Raw genomic sequence first — 12,545 nt, forward strand, 5'->3', positions numbered from 1 at the left:
AAAATATGTCAGAAAAGGAAAGCAGGGGGACAAAAGTATTCCACGAAGTAATCAGATATCAATGCTAATACCTACACACACCCTTTGACCCAGTAACTTCCCTTTAAGGAGTCAGCTATATACTCAAGCAATGACTGTGTTCTTACTATGTATAACTGTATTGTTCAAAATAATAAAATAGTAAAAAAAGTTTTTAAACCCAAATTTCTAACATTCAAGTGCTAAAAAATAAACTATGGTGGACTAGTATTCAGTTACTAAACATGGTACCTTTAAAGGGTAAGTGTGAGAAGCAAGGCACAACACAAATTATGTAAGTAGCGTAATCCCAATTTTTGAACATATATATCATATATTATTAGGAAAAAAGGCAATAAAAATACACCAAAATGCTCTCACTAATTTTCAATTGATGGTGAGATAATAGGTGATTTTAGTCTTTTTTATTCCCTCTCCATATATTCCCAATTTTTACAATGAATATATACTTACTTTCTAAATAATAAATGCTAGTTAACATGTTAATGTCAAACCTATTCCTGTTTTGTAACCCATCTGATGTACTGCCCAAGAGGAAGGTGTTCTGCCTACCTCTGCTTCCTTCTCACTGTGGAGAAAAGGAAGCGGGTCTTACTGGCACTCGAGGGTCCACCCCCTCTAACATTTCCGTAAACAAGACAGGAAATCGCCCTACCTTGTTGTGGTATTTCAGAACGCCTCTGTAGATAAAAGCTCGCACACTATGAGGATAAATTTTGATGGCCTCATTACAATTCAAAATTGCTTTGGAGTATCTGCCTTTCAAACCGTAGAAGGCTACTCGGCTCAAGTATGCCTTTTCAGGGAGAGAGAAGAGGGGAACAGGAATGGATGTTACTGTAAAAGCATCAATTCTTCCGAAATATATGGCAGTTTGGAAAAATATATGCCACCCAAAATATAGTCTTTTTTCCATTCTCTTATTAGAAAAAATTTCAAACACACAGAACAACTGAAGGAAAAGTACAATGAACAGTCATATGCCTACCACCTGGATTCAATAATTATTAACACATGTACAATATTAATCATATATCTTTTTCCATGAACTATTTAAAAATAAGTTTAGATATCACAACAATTCACCCCAAGTCTCCAGTATGCATCTCCCGTGAAGAAGACATTCTCCTGTACAATCATACCACCATAATATATCTAAGAAAATTAACAGTATTTCCCTAAAAACAATTAATATTTGGTCCATATTTAAAATTCATAAGCTTTCAAAATCAGGGTCTAGTCAAACTTCACCTATTGAATTTTATATTGTCTTTCTAGACTCTTAAAAGTAAGAAATGTGACAGCAAAACAAGAAGTAAATACAATGAATACCAGAGCCCATAAAATTATAACTATTAATAGGTACATTAAAATATTAACAATATTTATATACACCACAATTTCCAAAACACATATATAACATCCCCGTTGGAAATAACATTTAGTTGAAGGGGAAATATAGATATATGCATTATCAAAACAGTGATCTGAAATGTAAGGTATAAACGACTATTGCTAAATAATAATAATTACAGATAATGGATTTAATAGTTTTAGCAAATTTATAGCACACACTCTAAATCACTGGAAGCGTTCATTTAAATACCTCATAATATTTTGGATTGAGGGCAATCGCATGATTAAAATCCAGGATGGAGCTATCCTTGTGGAGTTTCATTTTACAGAGCCCACGCTGATAAAAGCCTTCTGCAAAATTAGGATTTGTTTTCACAGCTTTTGTAAAAGAATCAAAAGCCTAGAAGAGTACATTGTTACAAAGCAAATGGTTTAATGAGTAAAATTTACTTGTAATGTTAAAAAATTACTGTATATAACTATTGTTGAAAGTTTTCCATCTTTTTTTTGGTCATTTTAAATACATTTTTCCAGTAAACATTGTGGAGCAAACAAAAGTAATATTTATAAACAAATCAGTTTTATTATTATAATTTATTCATCCTCTTACTACCAAATTAATGTCTACATAGTTTTTGTTTTTAAATTATAATACTTCTGCAGGTGTATAATTATTCTCCACATTGTGTTCCTTCCAGTATTGCTCTTCCATGAGGACCCCAAAACCTGAGCAGATGAAGTTATGAAATTTTAGAACAACAGAACTCCAAAATTGTTTCCAGCGTTGTAAAGTAAAGCTAGGTTTACTCTAGAAGACCAAAAGAAATAAACACATGAAAAAAACCCTGTAATTCATCTTAATGGAAGAACTAATCAAGTGCAACTGTTCTTCAAAGTTAGACATGTAAGTGTCAGATACTCTCCGCTCCTGAACATAAGGACAGTGGGGAGGGGTATATATGTGGAGGGAAAGAGACATATTTGTGGAATATCTAACATCAGCCATTGGAAAATATCAATTATTTTACATATTTATCATGTCACTGACAATTTTGAAGTGGAGAATTGTGTAACATAGCCAAATACTGGGTAAGTACATAAAAATGGGATCAATTGGTTTTCAATGAGCCTGGCCATCTAAACAACCAGTTTCAACATGATGTGAATTGTTCAGATGTCAGAAATCACTGTCCTAATGATTCCCCATTTATTCTACATTACAATGAATCACTCAATTTAAAGTATTTATAATTTAATAAATACACTTACATTAATGCAATAAATTTATTTTGCTATAATAATTTCTTACAGTTTGATTTATTGTTTTGCTGACAAACACACACTAGTCTTTAGAATATTATTGACAAATAAGCATTGGGGAAAATATGTTGGATAAACAAAGCAAGGTCATCAGTATTGGAGAGCGAATACTGACTATAACAAGCCAAGCTTTACAGCACACTGTGGTCTGCTACTGGTCTCCCCCTGTATAGGCAGCCTTCAGAAACAGAACTAAATGCAAGCAATTTCTAAAATCACAAAAAACGGTATGTCTAAATACACAAAATACCATTTGTAAGTTGCCTTCATCCATGTAACAAAGACCCAAGTTATACAGACAGTCTGCTGAGGCCTCTAAGGAATTCGGTCCTTTATTGGAATGAGCAAAGACATCCAACGCCTTTTTAAACATTCTCACGGCATCCTACAACGATAAAAGAGAGAGAGGGTTGAGAATGTTTCTTTCTACTATTTACTTAACATGACAGCCTTGAAACATGAAAAGGAATCCTGAGCACACAGCCCTACTCACACCCAGATCTCTCCGTGCGCTGCGAGAAGACGACCCCGGCCTGTCTGATCGCGTCAGGCGCTGATCCCACAAGCCAGTAAGTACTTCAGCAGCCTGACTCACAGGGGCTTCTGCAACTGTACTTTCTAAATTCTAAAGATCATTTTTTGTAGTCTTAAATTAAACTCAAACTTACAGACTAGTTTATGACCAATTTGCTGGTAATTTTCCTGAAGAGAATACTGGGCAGCTTTTTGGCAGTAAAAAAATCTCCAATGAAAATCTTATGTGGTTTTAATCAACCTTTGTTTGGCCCTGTTGTGCTCTTACTGGAGTTCAACTGACAGCAGAAAATAAATGAACACCAAACACCCATTTAAGCTAATCAAAAGAGTTGAAACTCATTAATGAGAAAATTTCAATTTTCCAGATAGAAATATGCCTTTTCACAATTAGCTAATCGATATATGTATCTATACAGAAACACAAATACTTGTAATTAGCCCATTTTTAATTATATTAAATTGCTAAAGAAACAATGAGTTTAACTTGGATATGCTAAGTATCCATTTAATTCAGTTAACCTTTTCTCCACGTTTACAGCCCACCTCAACATAACCCTCCCACCCCACTCTCGGCACACAACCTTGCCATACGAAACATCATGACCTCGATTTACCCTCTTTCGACTTTTCATATATATACCTTCCTCCATTTCCATCCATTTCTCTCTCGTCTTTGAAGGGATTCCTCTCCTCACTTTTTCAGAGCTAACTCCTCCAGGTGTGCCCTTGACCCCAACTTCTTCTGCCCAACCTGAGCATGACCTCTTTTGGATCTCTGCCCCCTTCACTGTTTCCTTGAGTCCATAAAGTCTTCCATCCCATTTAAATTTAAATGTGCACCTCTCTCTGAGTATGCTGAAAAGTCTCCTCAAAGCTCTCGGGGGCTTGCAGGTAAGGCATATTTATTCACATTCTAGAAATGGCACTGTGGCTGCTGTGTAGATAAATGCTTGGAACAGTGCAACACTGATGCTATAATTCAAGCAAAAACAATATGTTCTGGACTAGAATAATGACCACAGAAATAAAGAAAGGAAGTAGATTTGAGAGGTATTTAGAAACTAGAACCAAGAGAACATCACTATTGATTTCATAGCAGGGGGCAATCAAAGGTGACCCCGGTTTTCTAGAAGACTAATGAGGGCAAGGGGAAGAGATTAAAGTAAATATAAGAACATTCCTAAAAGAAGCTCAATATAATAAAGGTGTCAATTCACCCTAAAATAATCTGGAAATTCAATAAAAGTCAGCCAAAATTCAAATGGGATTTTTTAATGCACCTTGGCAAGCTGAATTTAAAATGCAGATAAAGGCATAAAGGCCCAAGAATAACCAGAAATTTCCTGGAGAATATAGTGTGGGCATCTGTTCTACCAGATGTGAAGAATTACAATAAAGCTATAGTAATTAAGACATTTTACTATTGGGCTAGGAATCGAAAGATTGACCAAAGGGACAGAATAGAAATAGAGAGCTCAAAATCAAATCCATGCATAAATGAAAATGTAGTGTGATACGTGATACACTTCAGATCTTTCGGTTGAAGAGAACATTTCAAAAAATGACACTGGAACATTTGAATATCCACATGGGGAAAACTGAAATAGTATCACTGTCTCACACTCAGAAATATATATATGTAATGTGGAGTAAGTTCTTAAACAGAAAAAGTAGAATTTTTTAAGTGTTAGAAGAAAATATGGAAAAATACCTTTATGACCTTGGAGTTAAGCAAAAATTTTTAAAGCCATGAAACAAAAAATAGATATATTCAACCACATCAAAATTAAGCACTTTTGTTCACCAAAAGGCACCACGAAAAATAAAAATAAAATGAAAGACAACCACATGCCCTGACTGGTGTGGCTCAGTGGGTTGGGCATTGTCCTACAAACCAAAAGGTCACTAGTTCAATTCTCAGTCAGGGCACATGCCTGGGTTGTGGACCAGGTCCCAGCTTGAGGGCATGTGAGAGGCAACCGATTGATGTTTCTCTCTCAAGTCAATGTTTCTCTCTCTCTCTCCCCCCTTTCCCCTCTCCTACAAATAAATAAAATCTTAACAAGAAAACAGCCACAAACTGCAAGAACATAGATATCACATATAGCCAACCAAGATTTAATAACAGAATTTCACTTTTAAATGCCTAAAACTGATATGTACAAGACAAAAAAATGTGCATAGGAAAATGTTAGGAGAGGAAGTATGAGTGGCTAATAAACATATAAAAAGATGTTCAAGCGTTGCTTGAATTGAGAAATGTGAATTAAGACCAGAATGAGACATCAGTTTTTAATCACCAAATTGATAAGAATGCTGTCTGACGACAGCAATTACTGCAGAGCAGCAACTTTCAACCATTTTCATCTCACGGCACACATACACTGACTCCTAAAATTCTGAGGCACACCAAAAAATACATGTTTTTGCCGAAACGAAAAAATTTAGGTATAATTTTGACTCACTCACACTGGATAACTATTGTTATGCTAGCTGTTATCATTTTTTAATTTGGCAATCTAAGGGAAAAGAGGCCAGTGCCCCTGACTAAACCGTCAGGTATTGCACGTTGTAAAAATCCTTGGGCACGCCGGTTGAAAATCGCTGTTGCCCAGGGTGCACACCAGCAGGAACACTCCAAATGCAGGTGGGGGAGTCCACCTACACGGCCCTGTGGAACAACGTATCGCTTTCTTGAAAGTTAAGCACTCACATTCTGTACATACCAACCATTTCCCTCCTAAGAAATTCTGGGAAATCCTGGAAAATTAGTCCACAAGTTAACAGGAGACATGGAAAAGAATATTTATAGTGGCCCTACTCTTAAGAGAAAAAGAAAGCTTTTGTTTTTGTTTAAAAAGTGCATTCATAATTATTTTTTCAAAAAATCTTTTTAATTATTGTAATCTTTTCAAGCATCACTCTTTACTAAATTGAATGGGATTTTTTTGAAAAAGAGGAAAAAAATAAAAGGAAGCAACCCAAATGTTAACAGAAGAATCAACAAATAACAGTTCTGTAAAAAGATACATAAGTAGTCATTCTAAGCAAAACACAAAAATTCCGTTAATAGGTTTCGCAAACATTGCTCAAGACTCTGTACCTTGTTTCTCTTGGCCTTCATTTGGGCTTTTGCTAATAGAGTGTATATGGCGACATCGGGCTTGGTCAAAGTGACCCCGTCCAAGACCTGAATGGCCTCGTCATGGTTTTCACAAAAAGAGTAAATGAGAGCTTGCTGTATAGGACTCAACTCAATGACACCTGGGAGGAAAGGGAAGGTTATCAACGCCTTTGCCAAGTATCTGGGTTTTGGAATATACGTGAAATTTTAAGGAAGTCAAGCAACCCAATAATCTATCTTTGAATGTGAATTGACAAGATAATATCTACTAAAATCTGTTTACTATCAACAAATAATAAGACATTCTAATACAAACAGAAAAATATAAGTGTGAGCCTGGTATTTCCTACAATAATCTCTCTCACAAAATTCACTGTTATTTAACTATGATGTCAAGTGAACTCTTCAAGCTATCTGCACATAGCTATTGTAAATAGTGTAAAAATTTTGAAGACATGATTTCTTTTAAGTTAAGACAATTATAGTCTTACATTAATTATATTTACCTTTGTTCATTTCTGCTACTTGATAAATAGTGAACTTTGCAAGATCGAAACATTTCATCTTAAGAAGATACTGTCCTCTGGAAGAAATAATACCTCTTTAATTATAAGCAGTTAAAAAGAGTTTTTCAACAACAAAATTTCTTATATCCAGTTACTCAAACTTTTATATTTACAATACATTTATTTATATTTATATATGTATGATAAAAACAATATGAAAAGTAGAAACATGTATGTAGTCTAAATGGACCATTTAGCTTGGAGATGTGATGAGAAAACTATTTAGAAAAGTGAGAAACTGAAAGAACAATACTCAAGTCTTTTTGCAGTTACCTGTATTTAAAATGTTATACCCTGTTGCTAAGAAGTTACTAAAAGATAAACACAATTCAAGGCACACAGTGGAAAAGTATTTAAGTAAACTGTTAAAAGGTGGTTCGAGAATTTAAAAACAAAATAAGCTGCCCTGACCAGTGTGGCTCAACTGTTTGGGCACCGTCTCCAAAAGCGAAAGGTCCATGGCTGAATTCCCGTTGCAGGTCTGGTCCCCAGTTGGGACACATACAAGAGGCAACTGATCAGTGTTTCTCCCTCACATCAATGTTTTTCTCCCTCTCTTTCTCCCTTCCTTCCCCTCTCTCTAAGAATAAAAATCTTAAAAAATAATAAACAAATAAAACAGAGCCAACTGTTATCAGAAAGCTTGCTCTAGTCCATTTCCCCATATCTGTAAGTCTATTTCCCATGTTAAATACTATAAGATATTTTTGGTGGTGATAACTCATAACTTGCAATAGGTCTCTTTATAGAAAGCTCTGTGGCCTTTCAAATACAATTCAATGTGCTGCTTTTTTTTTTCCTTTGTCCACTGAACTGGCTGAGGTTTACATTTGGTACTTCTGTGGACATAACCAAACAACTATTCAAAATATGTTAACTTATTTCCATGAGCTACAATGGTAACTACATAACTAGTAACCAAGAGAGATCTTTGAGAACTTAGAACACGGTGGATGGGAGATGGCCACCGATGAAAGATTAAATGTAAAGCAAGGAAGTCGGAAGGATCAAGAGAGAACTTAAAGAAGGATTCTGTTTCTATGCCCATACCTTATTATATATAATTGGATTCCATCTGGATGAAGGTGGATAGCACGAGACAACTCTCTTACTGCCTTTTTCAGTTTATGCACCTGTTGATCAATAAACAGAAACTTCACTTATTGCTTCCATTCTAATGCTTATCCCCCTCTCATCCTTCAATACCGGAATTTTTCAGAAACATGTAATACATATTTTTCTTGAGTTATTATGGCAAATGGGATACAGAGAAGTAAAAAGAAAACTTTGTGATGCAGTTTTTTATTTTATTAAAACTACTTATCTTTACTTTTGAAGAATTTTATATATACCTACATAGATAACTTTACATAAATGATAGTATCATACATTCTAGTTTGTTTTTCCTTTTCATTTAGCTTTTCAGATTTTCTCCCTCATCCATAACACCTTTTCCATCAAACTTTATTTGTGTTAATAAATAAATTAGTATGCAAAAGAAGGCAAAAATAAAAGTGGATTCTACTTAAAAATTAGGGAGAAAAAGAAGCGTGCACTTAAATTAATAAGTAAATGAGTGAATAAAGCAAAATTCAAGAATAACAACAAACATGCCTGCTTAAAATCAATGTAAACATTGTAAACATCAATTCTTTCCTTAACACTGGTCACAGAAGCATAATCAGGATTTGTGCAAATTTGGGGGCAAAAACTCATTATCACTGGGAATATCACAAAAGGAGGACGACACAAACCCCAGCAAAGTGACCCTGGATGACCAACAACACCTCTCACTGTGCTGACGGGGGATTCAGAGAGGACAACGCACTGATTCGTACATGGAAGTGGACAGTACCTGTTGAAATGGCAAAAACGGTGTGGAGGGAATGGTGGGTGGAGTCAAAAGAGAGAACCCTAACAGAGCGTTTGAAACATGTTTACATCAATTTGAGGATTTTTGTGTAACTTCAGGCCTGCTACTTCTCAAGTTGACCCTGCTCAAGTTAGTATAATTCTTACACCGTCTATCCATATGTCTGCTCCATTTGTAAATGTGTAGGCACTGAGGAGGCCCTGGCTGGGTAGCATGGAGGCTCCCTCTCTGGCTCTTCATGAGCTGTCCCGGGGTTGGACTTCTCCAGAGAATCTTACATTCGATTCACCCTAGGGACTGAACCTGTACAGTAGGTATGTATGTGTATTCTTCTAGACACACACACACGATTTGATCTGTAATTGTTTTATTTATGTGGGATCATATTGTATACACTTTACACTCCTGATTTTTGCTTTTCTTTTCATTCACTGAATTTTAAATTTTTACTTATTGATTTGAGAAAGAGAGAGAAACATCAACTTGTTGTTCCACCCATCTACATACTCACTGGTTGCCTCCTGCATGTGCCCTGACCCATGATGACGCTCTAACCAACTGAGCTATGCAGCCAGGGCCCTGAATTTTGCTTTTCTTGTTCAACGATATCTTGTGGAAATCTTTCCCAGTTAGCTGATATAGTTCTTTTCTTAAATTAAATGTATTGGTGTAACATTGGTTAATAACATTAGATAAGTTTCACACGTGTAATTCTATAATCCATCATCTATATTACACCAGGTGCTTACCACCCAAAGCTAGTCTTCTTCCAACATCATATGATACAGCATTAATTACTTATAACGACTACATTATATGCTATGTGTGTGCATAAAATACAATTTATTACCCTGGCTGGTGTAGCTCAGTGGATTGAGTGTGGGCCTGCAAACCAAAGGATCCAGGTTCGATTCCCAGTTAGGGCACATGCCTGGGATGCAGGCCAGTTCCCAGCAGGGGACGCAAGAAAGGCAACCATACACTGGTATTTCTCGCCCTCTCTCCTTCCCTTTCCCTCTAAAGATAAATAAACAAAATCTTTTAAAAAATACAATTTACTCATTACTATGCAGAGATTTTTGCCTCCTCAGAGCAAAGAGTCTTTGAATACATGTCCTTATACTGGGCTTGGTTTCTAAGTGCTTTCAAAGGAAATTCCAGAAGCCCTCAGCTTCAACAACATGGAGTTAAAGCTGGAGTTAAAGAACCACACACCACAGGTATGTCCATCTCTTCCCCAGCAGGAGTCAAGAGCAAACTTGCCCTGGGGACAATACCAAACCTGCCCCAGGTCTTCTAACTCTGTCATCAGGGAGCTAAGAGCTTTGAATGGGCCTCTGGTCCCACTGGGTCCTGAGATGCAGACAATGGAAGACAGAGCCTCTAGCCAACTCTCAGTGGATAAGCAGTGTGAGCAAGAAAAAAAAAAAACTTTGTTATTTTAACACAGTGATTTTGAAGTGGGTTTTTTGTTTTGTGGGGGAGGGTGTTTTGTTCCATCATTGTGGGGTTTTTCCACAACACAACCCAGCCCATCCTGACTGAGACCAGTGCAACTAACGGACTCGTAGGAGAGGACAGAAAGGCAAGTAGCCAGTTCACCTGGGCTTCTGTGGGGTTTTGGCATCTGCAGGGTTTGGCTTTCATTCTGATCACAAAGGGAAGCTACTGAAGGGCTTGGGGCAAAGAAGTGAAATAATCTGACATGTTATAACAGAATCATTATGGCTTTTGTGTTGAAAATCCATCAAAAACGAGTAAAGAGCAGAAGCAAAAAGACCAAAAGGGCGACTTCAGTCATCCTGACGAGAAGTGGCAGGGTCTCGGGCAGGGTGGTTAGTGGTCGGGTTGTGGAAAGTGATACCTTATTGTGAAAGGTAGAGACAATAGTTAACAATGTGTCTGGCAAGTCAGATTTACCTGGAGTCAGCGAAGACTCCCTGTTTACCGTAGTGTTTGAATTTGTTATGCCAAGGTTATATTACATTTTTAAGTTTAAATAACTTAAATTCAAGCAAAATCTAAAAGAAAGTGTGAGTGAGGGGGCTCCCATTCTGTGCACGAAGTCCTTGCTACGGGTCCCCCAACTCACTGACAGACAGGCACGCCACAGCAGACGCCAAAATGTTAATGGCAGTTACCTCTAGAGAATGAAATTGTGGTTAATTTCAAATTTATTTCTATTTATACACAAATAAAATTATTATATGCAATAAGCATATGTTGCTTTTGTAATTGGGAAAAATAGGTGTTATTTTTTTAAAAGTAAATAGACAAAAATTCATACCTCATCAACATAGGCTTTATTAGGGTAATTAGAGTTTACTATATCTACTTAATATCTATTGCTTATAAACGCACCAGCCTCTGTAATTAGCTGAAAAAGAGTACATTTATACATACATACATATATATATATCTTAAGTTATACTGAGAAAATATCCAGAAAATTTAGCCTTAAAAAAAATCAAGGTTCTCAAAACTTAAATACCTTATGATAAGTTTCTGCACGGCAAATATAGCTTTGAATACATGAAGGATCATATTTAAGGGCCTCAGAAAAATACCAAATGGCTTCAGTGTAGTTATTCAAGTGTAGTAGGTGTATGAGGCCAATATTTATATAAGCCAAAGTAACAGTTCTAAAAAATTGAGAAAGCAAAATCTTGTTAGACATTTTAATTATTCCAAAGGTTCTCTAATTATGAATGAACCTAATGAAATACAGCAATATATAGCAGGGAGTTTTTAATGTCTTACCAAAGCAAAGCAAATTAATCAACTACTCTGTGTTAGAAATTATAAACACCTTTATAAAATCCTTAGCAGGGAATCAATTATTTGTTGTTCAAGAATGGAATTCCTGAAGTCTTCTAGAGTCCTTAGTAATACTTTACTGTTCCTTGACTCAACTAAAAAGTTTTTGCCTTACATTATTTGATATTTGCCATGAGAAACAATGGTAGTTGAGGCTTGTGGTTAAATATCCTTTTCACATAGATATTAACCCAGCTTCTTTCTATATCAAATAAATGTCTTTTTCACTTAGAATCAAACAATCTCAAAATGACCTCAGAAATCGCCCTATTCAACGCCCCTGTTTCAAAATGAGGAAACTACACATCCTACAGCCTAACTTCACAGAAGCCCTGACGCTTTATCTGAAAAGTGCCAATGTTCCTACTGCCTATGTTTCAGCTCTTGACAACTGAAACTCTCGCCTTTTCCTTCCTGGTTCAAAAATATCCAAAAGATACCCACCATGGCTATTATGGAGCCATGCTCCAAGACTCCCCTAAGACAAGTTCAAAACTTACTTTATTGATAAGCTAAGTAAATAGTCTGGTGGTTGGCACTGAATTAACATGATTTATTACACTTTCTGAAATCTTCTATTTTAACAAGGGTTGAGGAAAGGGGGGGTTATTTCATCAAAGTTTGTTTTATAGCTTAACATTCTGACTAGTGTGTGTAACTTTGTGATCCTTCTGATACCTATGTTCTAAATGATATTGGCTTTTTTTTTTTTTTTGCTTCACTAACAAAATGAAGTCAGAAGTTCTAAATAGAGGTTTCCTTCTATTGAATTGTGTGTTGTGCACAGCAATGATATGTCAAGCAGAACATTTTGTCATTATTTTAAAACTTGATGACAGCCCTGGCTGGTGTAGCTCAGTGGATTGAGTGCAAGCCTGTGAAGCAAAGGGTTGCCGGTTCGATTCCCAGTCAG

At 36.1% G+C, this 12,545-nt stretch overlaps 1 protein-coding gene across 8 annotated transcripts in view; it reads right to left on the reverse strand.

Moving 5' to 3' along the window:
- The window catches only part of TTC6 (tetratricopeptide repeat domain 6), a 234,787-nt gene that overhangs the window by 31,966 nt on the left and 190,276 nt on the right, over window positions 1-12,545 (reverse strand). For all 8 annotated transcript variants that reach the window (XM_037056416.1, XM_037056413.1, XM_037056417.1 and 5 more), the window contains 7 exons: window positions 11,307-11,457; window positions 7,993-8,075; window positions 6,883-6,959; window positions 6,356-6,516; window positions 2,966-3,100; window positions 1,646-1,795; window positions 695-835 (listed from right to left, as the gene is read on the reverse strand). In XM_037056416.1, the coding sequence (XP_036912311.1) occupies window positions 695-835; window positions 1,646-1,795; window positions 2,966-3,100; window positions 6,356-6,516; window positions 6,883-6,959; window positions 7,993-8,075; window positions 11,307-11,457 (898 nt within the window). The remainder of the gene's footprint in view (window positions 1-694; window positions 836-1,645; window positions 1,796-2,965; window positions 3,101-6,355; window positions 6,517-6,882; window positions 6,960-7,992; window positions 8,076-11,306; window positions 11,458-12,545) is intronic.

Source organism: Sturnira hondurensis, unplaced genomic scaffold (assembly GCF_014824575.4).
Source record: "Sturnira hondurensis isolate 20B ecotype Veracruz unplaced genomic scaffold, ASM1482457v3 Scaffold0008948, whole genome shotgun sequence".
NCBI classification, from domain to species: domain Eukaryota; kingdom Metazoa; phylum Chordata; class Mammalia; order Chiroptera; family Phyllostomidae; genus Sturnira; species Sturnira hondurensis.